Source organism: Thamnophis elegans, chromosome Z (assembly GCF_009769535.1).
Source record: "Thamnophis elegans isolate rThaEle1 chromosome Z, rThaEle1.pri, whole genome shotgun sequence".
Classification (NCBI taxonomy): Eukaryota; Metazoa; Chordata; class Lepidosauria; order Squamata; family Colubridae; genus Thamnophis; species Thamnophis elegans.
In genome coordinates this window covers 89018940-89038086 of record NC_045558.1, presented here as the reverse complement: position 1 = coordinate 89038086, position 19147 = coordinate 89018940, and the positions used below count along the sequence as shown (strand labels likewise).

Here is a 19147-nt window from a genome sequence, read left to right as displayed (position 1 = left end):
AAGTAAAAGGAATGAATAAAAAATTGGTTTGTATGATGGTTAAACTAGGACTGAAATGATGCTTTATAAATTTATTTAGAGATAAGAGATGGGATACAGAAAGAGTAAGTAAGTAAGATCTTTATTACGGTCAAAGACCAGCAATATACATTTGTCTTTACACTATATTAAAAATACTAACATTAAAATATAATTAAAAGTATTTACATTAAAAGTGGATAATAACATTATGGTCCAAAGATTGTTAAAGGTATATCCAGATAATTGGTACAAGATGGTACTATACTGTAGCCAATTTTTTTCTTATGGACATTGCAGCAGCACAGAACTTTGCCACTGCATACGTGGTAGCCGGGTTAGTGTCCTGGAGGAGAAAGCCTAGATAAACATTGTCTGCCCTCCCTGGCAATCTCTCTAATAAGGGGAGAATATATGCAGACCTACAAGCTCTGTATAGCTCGCAGTGTAATAGTACATGTGAATTATCTTCCACTTCTCCTTTACCACATATACAAATGCGTTCGGCTATAGGTGTTCTTTTATACCTGCCCTGGAGGAGTGCTGAGGGAAGAATGTTAAATCTGGCTCTGAAGAAAGCTATTCTTTGTTTTGGAGAGATCAGGTCATTCAGATATCTTGCCGATTCCCACACACCCTGTTTTATTCTGTCCCTACTGTGGAGAGGCAACCTATTTAATTCTTCTTGGAACTCCATGTCCTTCATTCTATTGATTACTACTTTCTTTGCTTGCTCAAAGCCTAGGGACATTAATAATAATGATGAAAGCCCATAAGAGCCTAGCTTGTGATCAATTGCTTGTTTCCAGGGGGAAGGGAAATTGTCAGTCAACACTAGTGGGGACAGTCCCTCTGGAAAGAAATGCATTTTAAGCCAATAAATGACCATCATCTTCCAGGCTCTTACTTGAATTTGAGGCATGCCTGTCTCAATTCTTAACTGGGCATTTGGAGTTCCATTGGGAGCAGCTAAGATGGCTCGCAGGAATTTTGTTTGAATGGTTTCTAACAAGTCTCTCTTTGCAAGGATTCCTGTTTGTGCCCCGTAGAGAATTTGCGCCAATGTTTTGACCTCAAAAAGTTTTAAGACAGCAGGTACTAACTGACCTCCACCTGTATAAAAGAAATGTTTGATTGCATTTGAGGACCTAATGGCTACTTGCAATGTGTGATCCAGGTGTGCCTTCCATGTCCCTAGCGAGTGGAAAACCACACCAAGGTATCTAAATGTTTTAACCTGTTCCAAACTATATCCTTCTATTTGCCAGGAATATTGGCGTGGTCTTTTAGCAAAAACTAAAATTTTTGATTTATCGAAGTTAAGGACCAGCTTGTTTTGCCTGCAATAGCCGAGTGTTGCCCTAATTGCTCTCTTCAGTCCTATGGGGGTTTGATAGCGGTGTCATCAGCATATAAGAGAATTGGCACTTTGCGTTGTGCTAGGTTAGGAGGATGGAAATCTGGGTTCTGTAAAAGGTCAATCAGGGGATTAATATAGAAGTTGAAGAGGGAGGGGGACAGGATGCAACCCTGCTGTACCCCTTTTTGTACTCTTACTGAGCCGGTTAAACTCCCTTGGGGATTGCACCTCACTTTCAGGGTGGAATTGGCATACAATTTTTGTATGAGGAAGAGGAGGCGTTTATCAATAGTGGTGCATTTTAACTTCTCCCAGAGGGTGATCCTGGATATTGAAAGAGTGAGGAAAATCCTCAGGGATGACTCACATCGTGGTCAGCACTTCTTTACCCTCCTATCATTGGGAAGGAGATATAAAAGCATAGCCAGCCGCACAAACAGGCTGAAGAATAGTTTTTATCCGTGGGCTGTCAAACTCCTGAATGCGAAATAACATCATAACTAAGTAGTACGATGGACTTACAGGGTTGGCACAACATGTAACATGTTCACATTGGTGTAATGGGACTGGGTGTTTAATATGATTTATTGGGTTAGGGATTTTTTTTATTTTTTTCTTCACTGAGTTGTATTATGTTGGGTGGATGCACTGAGAGCACTCAATCAATCTCATTGTATATATGTTGTGCACTGACAATAAAGAATTATTATTATTATTGTTGTTATTTAAACATGAAGCTTAGTCAAATGATCATTGAAAGATGTGTCACAAATATCACTGACTGCTGCTAATGGTTGATACAAGTTGCTGCCAGAGTCCTAGGTATCAATCAATCAATCAATTATTATTATTATTATACAATTGTATCAGAGCGGCCAGTTGTTTCGCCGGATTTGGCATTGGTTACTAGTCGGGCCCCACCCAGGGGCCTAGGACGTCGTAACGTATTTTCGTAATATGCGTGCAGATCCAAGCAGTGCGGCTTTTTGCATTTGACTGATGGTGATTTTGTCAATTTTTAACTGTTTTAAATGTAATTCCAGTGCTTTTGGAATAGCACCCAGTGTGCCAATTACCACTGGAATTACCACTGCTGGTTTGTGCCATAATCGTTGAATTTCGATTTTTAAGTCCTGGTATTTTGCGATTTTTTCATGTTCCTTCTCGGCGACCCTGCTATCACCTGGTATTGCGATGTCTATGATTGTGACCTTATTTTTCTCAACCAGTGTGATGTCTGGTGTATTATGCGCCAGTATTTTGTCGGTTTGTATACAGAAATCCCACAAGATCTTGACCATCTGATTTTCTGTGACTTTTTCAGGCTGATGTTCCCACCAGTTTGTTGCTGTTTTAATATTATAATTTTTGCACAAATTCCAATGGATCATTTGTGCTACTGAATTGTGCCGCAATTTATAATCAGTCTGCGTGATTTTTTTACAGCAGCTGAGTATGTGATCAACAGTTTCGTCAGCTTCTTTGCAAAGTCTGCATTTCGCATCATCAGAGGATTTTTCGATTTTGGCCTTAATGGCATTTGTGCGGATAGCTTGTTCTTGCGCAGCCAGGATTAGTGACTCTGTTTCTTTCTTTAATGTACCTGTTTTTAACCATAACCAAGTTTGTTCACTGTCCACTTTATCTTTTATTTTTTCCAGAAATTGACCATGCAGTGCTTTGTTCTGCCAACTCTCCATTCTTGATTTTATCACATCTTTTCTGTATTCTTGTTTTGTCTGTTGGGCCTTCAGTAGATTTTTGTTCTTTACTTCGATTAATAGATGTTCTTGAGTTTCTTTTAAATAATCAGCCAGTGCACGTTTTTCTTCTTCAACTGTTTGCTTCACTTGTAATAATCCTCCGCCACCTGATTTTCGGGGCAGGTACAGTCTATCAGTATCACCACGTGGATGTAAACTGTAGTGCATTGTCATTAGTTTCCTGGTTTTTCGGTCCAAAATGTCCAAATCAGCTTGTGTCCAGTTAACTATACCAGCTGTGTATCTTATAACTGGTATTGCCCAGGTATTTATGCCCTTGATTGTATTTCCACCATTCAATTTAGATTTCAAAATTTTCCTAACTCTGTTGATGTACTCTCGCCTGACAATCGCTTTTACTTCTCCATGCTTGATGTTATACAACTGTAGAATGCCTAAGTATTTGTAGGCTTCATTTTCGTTGCATTTAATTAGTTGGCCATTGGGCATTTCAATTCCCTCACGTGCAGTGATTTTGCCTCTTTTTATGGATACAGTGGCGCATTTTTCCATGCCAAACTGCATTGAAATATCGGTGCTGAATACTCGGACTGTGTTTGTCAATGATTGGATTTCTATTTCTGACTTTCCATAGAGTTTCAAATCATCCATATATAGTAAATGCGAAATTTTTTCGGCTTCTTTGGCTGTTTGGTAGCCTAATTTCATTTTTTTTAAGATTACTGATACTGGGATCATTGCGATGATGAAGAGAAGAGGTGAAAGTGAATCACCCTGGAAAATTCCTCGCTTGATATTAACCATTCCGTAGATCTCATTCCCTACTGCTAACTCAGTTCTCCATTGTTTCATCGCCTTTTCAGTAAAGGATGTAATATTTTTGCTAATGCCAGTTGTTTCTAAGCATTTTATGATCCAACTATGTGGCAGTAAGTCAAATGCCTTTTTGTAATCAATCCAGACCATATTCAAGTTCGTTTTTTCTGTTCTTACAATTTTCTAATATCATTTTATCAATTAGGAGCTGATCTTTTGTGCCCCTGCTCCTTCTTTTGTTGCCTTTTTGCTCTACTGGCAAGATGTTGTTTGTTTCCAAATAATCCATCATGTTATCTGCAATAATGCCTGTGAGTAATTTGAAGGTTGTTGGCAAGCATGTTATTGGTCTGTAGTTTTCAGGTGTTGTTCCTTTAGTTGCATCTTTCTGAATCAAGTATGTTTTTCCAGTTGTCAACCATTCATCAATTTGGCCCTTTTGTAAAATTTCATTCAGTTGCCTGGCCAATATTGCGTGTAAACTGGTCAGATATTTGAGCCAGAAACCATGTAATTGGTCCTTTCCAGGTGATGTCCAATTCTTTACCTTTTTTACTCGATTTTTGACCATCTCAGTTGTTATTTCTAATACTTGCATTTGTTTGTTGCCAATGCTTTTCTCAAAGTCATGTATCCACTTTGCTTCCTTATTGTAGTCCTTTGCATTTTCCCACAATTCTTTCCAGAATTCAACTGTGGCCTGCTTTTCTGGTTTTTCACTTTTGGTGTCACCATTCACATTAAGACTTTGATAAAAACGCCGTTGGTTTAATCGAAATTGCTGATTTTGTTTATATTGGATGATTCGTGCCTCATATCTTTCAATTTTTCTAGCTGTTGCTGTTATCCGCTGTTTTACAATCTCTACAGCTTCATTGATGTTTCTTGTATCCAATCTATATCTTCTGATTAGCCGATCTATGGTTTTGTTGTTTTTAAGCCGTTGCTCATGCATGTTCTTTAAGTTACTAGCATCTGCCCTTAATTTTTTGACTTTTTGTTCTAATCGGATTTTCCACTTTGGCTTTGATGCTTTTTCTGTTGTGTGACTAGGTACCTTGATTTTAATGCCTAATTCATTAGTGACTATTACAGCTGTGCTGTACATTAACTGGTTCGTTTCCAAGATGGATCCCAATTCAATTGTTGAAAACACTGCATTAACCATTTTCATGATAGGGGTCAAAATTTTCTTAGGCACAGTTGTTAGTGATGGTAAACGTTGCCTTTCCTCATTAAGCAGAAAATGCTCCATGATCTTATCCTTCAATTCTTTTTGTTTTTGAGTTAGTTCATCAGTTGGTTCAGTGATAACTGGTTCTTGTGGTGGTGGTGTTATTTCCTCCCCGAGAGCTTCTTCTGGGAGTTCTACTATAATGTCTTTAGTTGTGTCTTGAATATCAGTTATTTCTGCTTGTGATATTGTTTTTTTAGTTTTGCAATTTGCCTGAATTTCCTCTAGTTCAACTTCACTAAACACTTCATACCATATAATAAATCGCCTTTGATCTGCTAGTCGTTGTGCACTAACATTTGAATCTGGATATTGTTGTTTCCATAATTCATATATTCGCTTTAAATAGCCTCCTTTTTCGGGCTCTGAGTTGTAGTAACAGGCCATTATGGCACGGTTTTCATCTGCACTATATTTTTGTCGTTTTGTTGGCTGGTCCACTTGTAGCCCACTTGTCGACGGATGTCCAGGGACCCCAACATCCGCCGCGGCCCTTGTTAACCCGCGCGACGACCAATGCGGTATGGAATTCTTATTTGTTTTTTTTCACCATATTGTATGGGTTGGCGGGGTTTTTTTATGGGACCAGATGCCAACCTGACCCCAACCCTCCTCCTTTCTCATCCGGGCTTGGGACCGGCAACGGCGGAGTTGTTGTTGTTGTTGTTATTATTATTATTATTGTTCAACTTCACTAAACACTTTATTCTGTATAATAAATCGCCTATGATCTGCTAGTCGTTGTTCACTAACATTTGAATCTGTATATTGTTGTTTCCATAATTCATACATTCACTTTAAATAGCCTTTTTTTTCTGGCTCTGAGTTGTAATAACAGGCCTTTATGGCACGATTTTTTGTCGTTTGTTGGCTGGTCCACTTGTAGCCCACTTGTCGACGGATGCCCAGGGACCTCAACATCCGCCGCGGCCTTTGTTAACCCGCATGACGACCAATGCGGTATAGAATTTTTATTCGTTTCTTTCACCATGTTGTATGGGTTGGCGGGTATTTTTTATGGGGCCAGGTTGCCAACCTGACCCCAACCCTCCTCCTTTCTCATCCGGGCTTGGGACCGGCAATGGCGGAGTTGTTGTTGTTATTATTATTATGTTAATCTTTGGTGAGATTCACAGCTTTTGGAGCTGGTTGGTAGCTCAACAGCTCGAGTCGTAACCAAGGACCTAGGAACTGTAAAAGTAAGCTGTTCCAAGTAGGGTGATTTTTTGTAGAATTAGAATGTTCAAGTCTGATAAATTTAAAATTTCCAAATAGTGAGGTAGCCCTTTAGCTGGCCTTCGTCGTCATCATCATCATCATCTAGTACCTCAGAGCTGTGGAAACTTTTTTTCTGTCATCTACCGACTGTTGTGATTAGCATTTCATAGGAACTGAAAACCCTGCCAGGCGAGCCCTTCCCAACACTAAATTGCTGTATTAACTCACCTCGTTGACTACAACATCCTCAACCGTCTGCAGTTTGGAAGACTAACACAAACAAGTTTTTTCCTCTGTAAAACATTTGTCTTACTTTCCCTTTTCTCCCGGTGGGGAGTGGGGGGGGGGTGTCCCTGCTGTTGCCAACATTAAAAAACGCCTCCCTCCCTGGGTGGGGTGCGTGTGTCTTCTGAATGTATTGGAAGCGCGAAGCCTCGCTAACAAGGACCATCGCTCTACCCTTTCCTCTCTCTATAGTTTACTCCACTTCCTGTTTGTCCCGTAGAAAGAGCTGTCGGGACCGGAAGCCGGAAAAAAACCGAGTTAGAACTGTTGGAGATGGGCTTGTTTGGGAAGACGCCAGAAAAGCCGCCCAAAGATCTGGTAATGGTCGTGGGAGAGAAGTTCAGGGGACCAAAGGTGGGACTGGATGGGCCGAAAGTGGAGGATGAACAGCGGGAAGGTCTGAAAGGCAGGCAGCCGGACCTGGCGAAGGAATGTGTCTAGTTGGGATTGCCGCTGGCGGGCCAACCCGTCGCCTGTTTTTAATTCACTTCTCTATTAAGAACAGCGGAGTCATTTCCCCACATTTCCCCGTGTGAGCCTTAGTGAAGTTGGACAGGAAGGGGCGACTGCCCAGGTACATCCTCCCACACAGCAAGCGTAGTTCTTGTGCGTTTGTTGAAAGGTAATTTGGAACCAGGATTGCTTGCATTGTTTACTGGGGAAAAAAATCTCTCGTTTCCGTAATGCTTCCTCGGGTCAGTAACATCCGATACCTCCCATATCCTTTGTTTGGTAAGAGAACAGACAAGTGACTATGTGCAAACCAAGCAATTGGCTAGGCTCGTGCAACACTGAATTCTTTATTATGGTTATTTTTTGGAGTATTGAGATTCATGGAATCCAACAAATTCTGTCAAATGTCAAAATTTGTAAATCCCAAGTGATTTTTCTACCTCATGTATATATTTGAAGCATATGCCTAAAGAATAATCCTTCTGATTTGATAAACAAATGTAAATGTGTAAGCTACACTGAGAGAGAGCTCCATTATAAAGTGGCATTGTTATTTATGTGATTATGCCTCAAAGAACAGCCTTTCAGTGTTTAGGTCACAAACAAGTGTGTTTGTGACCTCAGAGTCAAAGATTGGTCCTCAGAGTCTTGTTGTCAGACTCTGATACTTGTTGGATTTCATCACAGTAGCCTCACAGAACTTTATTGCTGCTTTCTATAAAAATATCTCTCCAGGCATTTAGCTTATAATTCCCCTCATTCCTCAAATGATTGTAATAAAAACATGGGGAAGGACTAGGTTTGGAGAAGGTTACCTGAGTGGAAAAAGTCCCCTGAATAACAAACGTTCATAATTTTGAGCTCAATCTCTTAAACTTATTTCTAATATTTATATCTTCAGGTCAATGAGTGGTCACTGAAAATACGGAAAGAAATGAGGGTGATTGATAGACAAATTAGAGGTCTGTATTTCCACACTTTTTCTCTGAAAGTGGTAACGTTAAGTGGTAACGTTAAGAACTTTTTTCTAATTTGGTTAGTGGTATAAAATTGTTGCTCACATTTCTGCCATGAGTAATTAACTAGGTTATCTGTTATGAGTACAGCTTCCATATGTTTTATACTAGAGTGGTTAGATTATTTCACATAGCTGCCTTTTTGTATATACTTCCCTGATTAAAGGGCAACTGGAACCAAGCACAACATGCACTCAGGTGATCCAGTTAAAATAGCCCTGACCATGACCGTTGTTAAATTTTTCAAGACTTATATTAGATATTGGTGGCTGTTAAGTTCTTCCAAAATAAGCTAAAATATATGTGTCAATATATTCTTGGAAAATGTTTTTTGAAAAATTCAGATTAGACTTCACCGTTGGATATTAAGATCCAAGAGTCCATGAGAAATGGTAGCTAAGATTGGCCTCGGACTTGAGAGCTCCAATTTCAAGCCTACTTTAGCAATATAAAGTCATTCTATTTAAGCCTAAGTACTTAACTGATTCATTATTAAGAGAATGAAATAAAGAGAAATCCTCATGTAAGTTAACTTGAATTCCTGGAAAAAGATGAAATATGTCTCTTAAGAAGCCAGAAAACATAGCTACTAAATCCCACCTCATATTCTTAGAAAGATTAAAGAGCATTTTTGATGAGGTAAAAAAATTTAAGAAAGGATATTCAGTATTAATGGTAAATCTTGTTGCTGGCGTACAGCTTGGTGACAAAAAAATATCACTTGTTTTTCCCATGTTAATATGATGTCAGGAAATATTCCTCTTTAAAATCCTAAAATAAACCCTTTTAAACCCTACTTTTATTTTTCTTTAATTCAGATATTCAGAGAGAAGAAGAAAAGGTAAAAAGATCAATTAAAGATGCTGCAAAAAAGGGGCAAAAAGATGTGTGTATTATCCTGGCCAAGGAAATGATCCGTTCACGCAAGGCTGTGAGTAAACTGTATGCTTCCAGGGCCCACATGAATTCAGTCCTGATGGGGATGAAGAACCAACTAGGTACGGTTATATTTATATTTATATTAATAGAAGTATTAATAAAATACATTAATTAAAATGTAATAAGGTTAATACACCAACTCACAAAACCAATAATAGTGTTTGGAATAAAAAATAGTCCTTCTAAACTGTGTGCACATGTGCTGTCCTGCATCAGACTTGTCTTATTGGAGAGATGGGCAGCATATAATGATCCCATTTGAGCTATCCTGGTTTCACATTATTAACTGGATTTTTGAAAAGGGACATACACATTTAGAGGTACTAATTAGTTTCAAGTTATCTATGCTAGAATACAGTGGTGTGATGGCATATTAGCTCTTTGTCTATATAATCAGGATAATACTTCTGAAAGAAGACTTTGACCTTAATTAAGCAAAGAAGTAATTATGTGAAAGCATAAAATTTGTTAAATACTAGGGACTAATAAATTCAGAGCGCTGATTTTTCTTTTGGTTGGCCAGGAAGGAAGTTGAATAGCATTTTAAAAATTATCCAAATTGAAATTGAGTATTTTTCCATTTGCAAGTTATCCATGTTCTCTTTTTAAAAGATGTTTTTCCAAAAGTTTTAATGTTAGTTTGTCATACTAGAATTCAGAAGGGGTTTATTTTATACTAAATTGAGATGTCCATTTTGTCAGCATAGATTATACAATTTGGAAAGTGAAGTAAATTAGACTAGCATCAATAAGAAAGACAGTATTTCTAGTTCATAATGTGGCATGTTTTTTAATTTAATATACTTCTATCACTTCCCATTAAAAAATTCCCATTTAAAAAAAGTTAAAAATCAGCTTTACAATTCAAGAAAATAAGTTAAAAAATTAATACATACATTTTATACCACAATTGGAAAATGCAAAATAAAATCAGCAATAATAATATCAGTAAATATACAAAATTTAAACCAAGCCTTTAAGTTAAAAGTAACAACAGGATGAATATACTATTGGAACACGTGGGAGAATGAAAATGTCTTTAGCACTGAAAAGACAGTAATGATGGTACCAAACATGAATTTGGTTATTATGAGCTATCAAGGGTTTGGCATCATTTCTAGTTTGATCACAACCTAAAAGACTCCAAATCACTTGGAGAAATTCTTTTGAGTGAAACTGAGAGAATGTGGCAATAAAGAGGAAAAAAAGAAATATTTTCTTATTTCCACAAAGTAGGCTCAATAATGAATTTGTTCTGGTATTCTATTAGATTTGAGATGATTTTCCTCTGAAAAAGGATAATATTTGTAGCTCAGAATTAAATTGATCCTTGATGCTCTTTGAGCTTGATTGTTTTTATACAGACATTTGTTACCCAAACTAGGTAACATCATCAATGCTAGCAAGAAGTGGGATTTCTTGTCAGTTAGTTTGGTTAATGAAACATCTGCATAAAAATGACCAAGCTCAGAGAACATCAAGGATTCATGATTTTCTTCCACCTGCATTCTTGTCTTGCAATGTGCTTAGTTGAAATGTGTGCCAGAGAATTTAATACACTCCATAGGTGGGTGGAAAGGTTCAGAAGCAGCCCAATTAACATCCTCAGGCAAGTTGGTGTCAAAAAATAGATTCCATTGGGGTCAGAAATGTAGTATTTTCTGTCAAAAAAGGTAATTCTAGGTTGCAAAATAACATGTAAACATTTCTAGAAATTACAACTTCTACTTCTTGCTTAAGAAGTAGAATTTGCTGATCTACTGATACAATAAATAATGTTAACATTGCTCATTTATTAGTTGTTGAAAACATTACTGAAAGGACAAAATAAACCACGTTTAGCACTTTATAGTTGTTTTGCATTATTGTATTTATTGAATATTATTTTTCCTTGATTGTACAATTTAAAGTATTATAGAACAACTGGAAAAATGCTGGACTTTTAGAGACATATTCATTCTTATGGATCTTTATACAATTAAGATATGGGGGAAAATATTACTATTTTGTAATCTTGAGAATCCTCACTCCCCTCCGAATTAAATAGGAAGCTTTATCTGGGTGGCCATGACAATTTTGATGCCAAAGATGCTCTTCCATTGATCTCAGTTTGATTTAAAACATTCCATGCTTTCTCTTGGCAGCTGTCCTGAGAGTAGCTGGTTCCCTGCAAAAGAGCACAGAAGTCATGAAAGCTATGCAAAACCTAGTAAAAATCCCTGAAATTCAGTCTACAATGAGAGAGCTGTCCAAAGAAATGATGAAGGTGAGATTAAAAGTTTATTAAAGTATAATGAGTGTATCATTTACAAATTTAAAATGTAACAAACTATATGAGAGATGCAAATAGATTTAGAATATGGATTATCTATTTGTGTCTCCTGGTTTCATGGTCTCACCTACCCTTTTCCTTTGTAGATTTAAGATCAGCTCAGAGCAAATGCTTGCCATACATTCCAGTCCATTGAATTGGTGAACTTAGTTTGGTATAGTTAGATCTTTTAAAGGTGTGATTGGGAGGATTGGTTTCTTATTATCATGTACATATAGATAACATTATGATCTAATTTCTGCATATCCTTTAGGCAGGTATCATAGAAGAAATGTTAGAGGACACGTTTGAAAGTATGGAAGATCAAGAAGAAATGGAAGAAGAAGCAGAGCTAGAGATTGACAAAATTTTGTTTGAAATTACTGCTGGTGAGTGGGGGCATAAATGTGCATACAGCTTTACTATGAATCACACTTTATTAATGGATATATAGCTCTTTTTTTTTTGCAATGCCAATACTTTGATTAATTTACAAATTCATTTTTGGTTTTGTTAGCTAAACTAAATTCTAAGTTTAAATTAAATACTAGTATACATATATGATTTAAAGCATTCTTGCTTGTATTGATTTTAATCATTATCTCAGCATTTACATTATACAAGCATATTTTATTAGATTAATTTATTATATTTCTTACAATCATGGTGATTGGATGTCAGAAACTGTTTGGTAAGGGAAAAGTTGGGCAATATTGTTCACTGTCTCCAATTATCAGTTATTATGCTGTGTTTTCTCTAATAGATGTGGTAAGATTGTCAAAATTTCATAACATTGCGATTTTAAAATTAGAAACAGTTTGCATTCCTTTAAAATACATATCCAATTCCATTTCGACCTAATATTATGTTCTAATATGAATTTATCCCCTACAGAAATTTCACACCCTTCATTGATAGGCTTTTAGTTGTAAGAAAACAAGGAGTAGCAAATATATTCCAAACAAGACATTTTTATTAAAGCCATGTAACAAATAATAATAGGCAGAAACAGCTACTTAAATTAATCGAGTCATTTCAGTAAGAATCAGACATTCCCTAGCTTTTCTCAAGTCCTCTTTTAAAGACTTCAATTCCTGTGTTGGTTAGAAACTTTTGGGAACTGAAGTTTGCATAGCTTAAGATAATCATGGTTGAGAAACACTGATCTAGAAGTTTCTTTAAACAATGTGTTATGAGATGTATTTTATAACATAACAATCATAAAAGTTAATATAATCTATACAAGCAAAATACGTAGAAAATCATTTTCACTTCATCTTGAATGCACGAATATTAATGTTGCTAAATATTTTTTTTAAGCAAGATATTTTTCTAGATTTTTCTTGCTAATGAAGCATTTTCCTTGTGAAAATTCTTCATTTCTTATTAGCTTTCAGTCATGGTCTAGATCTGTCCTGGCTGTGGAATCCTTGTTGCTCTGTGTGTTTGTGTCAGCACTCCTCCATTGAATAATTAGGAAAGAAAACTACGAGACTCCATTGATAGAAATCAAGTGTACTTTTACTAATTATAAATGATTAGAAGCATAGCAAAGCGAAAGACTGATTATTTAGGCGCGAAAGCAAATGATATATAGAATAACCCATTCCCCTCCCCTTGGCATCCCAGTTACAGTCCAATCATAATTCTCTCAAGTGTCAGGTGTGAGATAACTTCGAAAGGCATCACCCAGATGGAATATCGCTGTCGTTGGCCTTGGCGGGAAACCTCCTCCGCATGCGCAGCAAGATAGGCAGCAAACTCCAGGATCCTCCTCCAGCACAATTAGTATTCCCCTCCCAAATACCATGCCCCCCTCCCCGTTTCAATGGCAGCCGAACAGCAGCAAAGCAGAGGTTTCGGCCCACCTTTGGACTTCAACAAATTAGTGATGGGAAGTGCAATTTTGGCAAAAGAAGGGATGAACTGATGGTAGAAATTAGCAAAACCCAAAAATTTCTGCAATTGCCTCTGTGTGCGGGGTGCCTCCCACTCAGTGACTGCCTTGACCTTAGCGGGATCCATTTCCACCCCTGCGGGTGAGATGCGATACCCAAGGTAGTCTATCTTCTCCTGGTGAAATTCACATTTGGATAACTTGGCATAAAGTTCCGCGGCTTGGAGTTTCTTCAGGACAGTGCGGACCAACTTGACGTGGTCTTCATATGTTTGCGTGTAAATAAGGATATCATCTAAATATACGATAACGCCTTTGTAAAGGTGGTCATGCAAAATCTCATTAATTAGCTGCATGAAAACTACAGGGACCCCCTGCAGGCCAAAAGGCATTACACGGAACTGGAAGCACCCCAGGGGGCAGTTGAAAGCAGTCTTCCAGTCATCTCCTTCCTTAATTCGGACTCTATAGTATGCCTCCCTTAAGTCCAGTTTAGTAAAAATGCGGCCTTTTCCCAGTTGGGCCAGCATGTCCTTCATCAGAGGCAAAGGGTAGAGATTATGAGAAGAGATTGAATTAAGGTTCTTAAAGTTCACACATAAGCGCAGAGAGCCATCTTTCTTCTCCCTGAATAGTACAGGGGCCGCCACCTTGGGTCTGGCTGGTTCAATGAAACCCCTTTGTAAGTTTTTGTCAATAAACTTCTTCATTTCCTCCATCTCTCTGGGCGACATAGAGTAAATTTGGGGTTTTGGAAGCGGCACTCCAGGCAAAATCTCGATGGAGCAGTCAGTGCTCCTGTGGGGTAGAAGCTTATCCGAAGATTTTTCACTAAAAACCGCTTTTAAGTCCCAATATTCTTTCGGAATCTTTTCCTCCCCCTCAATTTTCTCCTGGCCCCTGGCGGCCAATGCGGGGCTGGAGCCACCAGGCTCAGGGGCGTTGGCATCCCCATCTGGGGCTGTGCTGGTCCGGATGCGCAGCCACCCCTCCCTCCAGTTAATGCGAGGGTTCCATTTACGAAGCTAGGGGAGTCCCAAAATAAGGGGTCTGTCCATCCCAGGTGCCACAATAAAAGAGATCAATTCTACATGGGTGCCCATTTTCATCTCTAGAGGTTCAGTGTAGAAATAGGCCGGGCCTCCCCCTGCAATGGATCCATCGATTTGGCAAAAAACAATAGGGGTGTTCAAAGCCCTCAATTTTAAGCCCAGTTTCTCAACCATTGCAGGATTAATCATACATCTAGAACAGCCCGAATCGAATAGAGCGGAAAGCCGCTCCGTCTCCCCACCAGATGGCACCCTTAACTCAATTGGGATCAACATGGGGCCTTTATGTGAACTCATGCATTGAGGCGAGCCGTCGTCATCGGAGTCATCAGAGGAGCTGGTGGTCGCGTCCGCTCCCTCCTCCATCTCCAGCTGGAAACGCTGGGGGGTGTTCTCAGCAGCGAGCGCAGCTCCCTTCTCCTTCCCCAGGGCCTTGCTTGCCTTCCCTTTCCTCTTGGCAGGGGTTTGGGCGGGCGGAGGAAGTTTAACGCGGCACTCCATGGCGCGATGGCCTCCTTTTCCACAACGGAGGCACATGAAAGGCTTGTCTTTGCCGGCGGAGCTGCCCTTCCCTTCACCCCTGATGCAGAATGGGGCCCTTTGAGCTGGGGGGTGATCTCTCTGCTTTTTCCCCTTTCACACATTGAATTCTAATCAAGTCTAGTTCAACATCTGCTGTATTTTCATAGCCAGCAACAATTCGCTTAGGAAGGTGTCTGTTAACGCATTGTTGGTAAATGTCCTCATTTAATCCCAATGCAAACTGATCTTGAACCTCTTCAGCCATTGGATTATTTCCCTGTTTTAGGGCCATAAAATTCACCTTCCCTCGTCTCTCAATCAGCGGGTCATCAAACCTCCTTTTAAGTGCAGTCATAAAGTCATTAAAATTCCTCAGGACAGGGGAATTACATTGGTGTAAGCTCACCATCCAAACGGCCGCTTTTTCTTCCAAAGAAAGTGAAACTATTTGCACTTTCATCTCATCTGACTTTAAACCTTGGCCATATTTTTCCATATAGTTGCAAATCTGCATGACGAAAGGACCCAACCTCTTTGTATCACCGTTATATTTTACTGGTAAGGGAGGGACTTTTGCACTTATGCGTCTTCTGGGGGACCCCCCTACTCTGGCAACAGCCCTGGCTGGGGGGGGGGGGGAGACTGTTTCTGGGTTTGCTTGCTCCCATCCTCCCTCGGCCTCTTCACCCTCCCTAAATTTATGCAAGGAGTACCTTTGTGCAAATTCTTCCGTTTGCTCTCTTTCCATTTCTCTCTCCCGGGACCTCCGCTTGGTCATAGTTTCTTTCCAGTCTGCTGGGGTTTTCCTTTGTTTCCGTCTGGTGACTCCTGCATCCAAATTCTCATAATCCTCTTTTTACCCCACTCCCAAAGTCCATCGGGGCTGAACCACAGGCTTCTCTATCCTTAGGCCAGCTAGCCTTTCAGGTAAAGTTGGTTCTGCAGTTTCTCTTTCAATCTCATCATCGCTTCCTTGCAATGACATTTTCTCCGTCCTTCTTGTGAGTACACCCCCCACGGTAGGTTGAAAACTCCTGGTGGGGTGTGAATGAGTCTTTCGCTTACTGTCAGCACTCCTCCATTGAAGAATTAGGAAAGAAAACCACGAGACTCCATTGATAGAAATCAAGTGTACTTTTACTAATTATAAATGATTAGAAGCGTAGCAAAGTGAAAGACTGATTATTTAGGCGCGAAAGCAAATGATATATAGAATAATCCATTCCCCTCCCCTTGGCATCCCAGTTACAGTCCAATCATAATTCTCCCAAGTGTCAGGTGTGAGATAACTTCGAAAGGCATCACCCAGATGGAATGTCGGTGCCGTTGGCCTTGGCGGGAAACCTCCTCCACATGCGCAGCAAGAAAGGCAGCAAACTCCAGGATCCTCCTCCAGCACAATTAGTATTCCCCTCCCAAATACCATGCCCCCCTCCCCGTTTCAATGGCAGCCGAAGCAGCAGCAAAGCAGAGGCTGACAGTTTGGTTGTTTTCTTGTGGATGTTTCTTTACTCAACAACGTAACATCTTCAGTAGTAGTCTGTTTATATGCAATGGCTTGTTTTGTTTGCATTGGTGGGAGTACTGTTTTCTTCTTAGTAGTACTTTGGCTGTTTTTTATTATATGACTGCTAGTCTATTATTATTCCTGATGTTAATACCTGCTCATTGGGATTATTGAAATCAACTATCAGAACAACAATCAGCCAAGAAAACAACTAAGCTCAGAGAGGACCAATGACTCCACAATTTACCCTCAGCTACATACATATATTATCTTCTATTTGTCCTGGTTTTCAGATGTTTTTTTCATGCTTCATAATGTTCTTGTCTTGATAATATTTGGTTTGCACATAGTAAGTCCTTTCCAGTTTGTTGGGATATAAAAGGCCTATTTAGGGAACCATGGACATGTTTTTCCTACTAATTTTCTTCAAGCTTCTTTGCTCAAATACTCATGCTATCTTTACACCATTTGGTTACTTGGATAGCTGGATTCATCCCAAGATACATTTAAAATTATGATTTTGAAGACTCATAGGCAGTGTTTTTAGAATGAATTCATCATCATCATTGGTTCCTTTCAAATGAAGCACATTGGGCAGCAAGCTTCTTCCACTGCATGCTATCCACATATAATGAATTAATTTGAAATTTATTTTCAACTTCCAAAGCTTTAAGTTGCTGATAATGTCAGGCCTTAGTTCTAAAGATAAAAATTTGTAAATTGAGTTGTACTCAGAACAAATTATATTAATTGGGGTGAGGGATGACAGCTTCCAATAAAACAGATAGTTCTGTCAGTTTATTGGTTGTGAAGTTAGCATTAAGTTCAGTAAGATTTTTACAAGTTTACATGTTTAATATTAGCTATTATATATCATAAAGTTCTTTAGGTTGTTTTGCCTGAACATCTAAGGCCCCTATTTTCTTCAGATTGCTTATAACTCCCAAATGTATCTTCTGCAGTGGAGAGCAACACTTCATTGAAACTGGTCCATAAACAGAATGAGGTTGATGTTACCCTTTGAACAATATTAAACAAGAACTATACTAGAAAGGGTTTTTTCAGATCCCCCCTTTATTATTTTTATAGTGGACATACCTCTCATACTTCTTCCTCCTTTCCCCACAACAATCATGTGAGGTGGGTTGAACTGAAAGTGAATGACTGCCCCAAATACATCCAGTCAGTTTTCCATGTCTAAAGCCAGGACTAGAAGTCACTTGTCTCCTGATTTGTAGCCTGGTGGCTTAACCTTTAAATCAAACTGGTTTTAAGACGATTCTTGTATATTTCAATGTTTCTTTTTGTTGCTCAGTTGCTTGCTTTGATTTATTTTTGCAGGAGCCTTGGGCAAAGCACCAAGTAAGGTTACAGATGCCCTTCCAGAACAAGAGCCTGAAGGGGCCACAGCAGCTGTTGTAGATGATGAAGAGGAAGATATTGAAGCTATGCAGTCAAGATTAGCTACACTTCGTAGTTAAAAGAAAAACAGTTGCACAGCTGGATTCATCTCGCCATGGGCAATTCTGTCATGCCTTTATAATGTAAATCTTCCTACAGAAGTTTTTCCTGTATATATTCTATTTTTTGTGCGCTTATGTTCAGAAATATTTTTTTTAACCCTTTTTGCCACATCAATGTATGTCAGGTCAAAACATCTCTGGCATAATAAAGAGAATCTAGTATATTGTCAAACAAAATAAAATATGTATGATTTACCTATGATTTCCTCAAATGCATTTTTGGATTGCACATATCATGGTAGCATTATACAGATTTCCAGCACTAACTGGATTTCAATAAACAGCTTTTATTGCTTTATTACAATCTCAGCTGAGAGTAATAAAATGGTAATAGTTCATTACAAATAAACAGTGCAAAGGTTGCATTTCAAGGAGGAAATTACCTGACTAAAAAGAAGAAACTGCCTAGGCTTACAGCATGGTACTTAGAAGCACCAATATGCCCATTGATACTTTTTTCTGCATCTGGCAAAATTCTTGATCCAATTAACATTTTCTATTTTTATATCGGGCCATTAGAATGGAATCAATGTATTAGTTCTAGTTTTTAAATGTAGGCTAGCACAGTGCAAGATTCAGACTTTATCTGTATTTCCAAACACACCTGTGGATCCTTAAGTTTCCTAGAAATTAAAATGGTGGCTTTTCTGGTTATTGACGATATTTACTATTAAACAAAAATGGGTGATTCCTGGGAGTGTCTTGCATGACAGAAGTCCCCAAACTATCCAGCACATCAATCTCTTCATAAAGTTTCAGATTATTCATCAACTTTCCAATATTTATTATACAAAAACAAGTAGAGGCACCATTTAACTAATAGGAAGCCATTTTGCAAAGGTGGCAACATCATGTTCCCAATTTCCACCAGTAACCAAAACTTGAAGCAGGTCAATGGGAAAAGATTTGTTAACTGAGTTAACACGTTGCCTTTGCCATATTCTGCGCATATTATATAAATTTACTCAGTAGGGACCTGTTTTATATCCAAAAACTACAGATCACTTTTAAAATGGCCTTTGATATGTAGGAGAGTAGTCAGTGGGGTAATAATGTTGCTGGTGGACAAGAGGCACATTTCTGGCAGTCTAATATTGAATGATTCCAGGAAGGGTGTTGTCAGAAGAACAATTTGGGGTTCCAACTCAAGCCAGGGTTGTGCAAGAATAAATAAAAAAGAGATCCTGAAGCTGTGAGGAAAGAAAACAATTTATTCCTAAAAACAAAGAGTTTGCCTTTAGAGGCAGCTGCAGAAAAATGGGATACAGCGAC

The 19147-nt window shown here is 38.7% G+C and overlaps 1 protein-coding gene across 4 annotated transcripts in view; it reads left to right on the top strand.

Moving 5' to 3' along the window:
• Positions 1 to 18077, top strand: part of LOC116520805 (charged multivesicular body protein 3) — a 37245-nt gene extending 19168 nt beyond the window's left edge. Inside the window, exons 1-7 of one of the 4 annotated variants that reach the window (XM_032235171.1) lie at positions 6884 to 6973; positions 7161 to 7277; positions 8010 to 8070; positions 8943 to 9122; positions 11208 to 11329; positions 11649 to 11763; positions 17694 to 18077. In XM_032235171.1, coding sequence (XP_032091062.1) covers positions 8043 to 8070; positions 8943 to 9122; positions 11208 to 11329; positions 11649 to 11763; positions 17694 to 17833 — 585 coding nt within the window. In that variant the 5' untranslated portion in view covers positions 6884 to 6973; positions 7161 to 7277; positions 8010 to 8042 and the 3' untranslated portion in view covers positions 17834 to 18077. Of the gene's footprint in view, positions 1 to 6877; positions 6974 to 7155; positions 7278 to 8009; positions 8071 to 8942; positions 9123 to 11207; positions 11330 to 11648; positions 11764 to 17693 lie in introns of those variants that run through there. The other 3 variants (XM_032235170.1, XM_032235169.1, XM_032235173.1) reach the window with 3 other exon arrangements.
• Positions 18078 to 19147: the final 1070 nt, after the last annotated feature.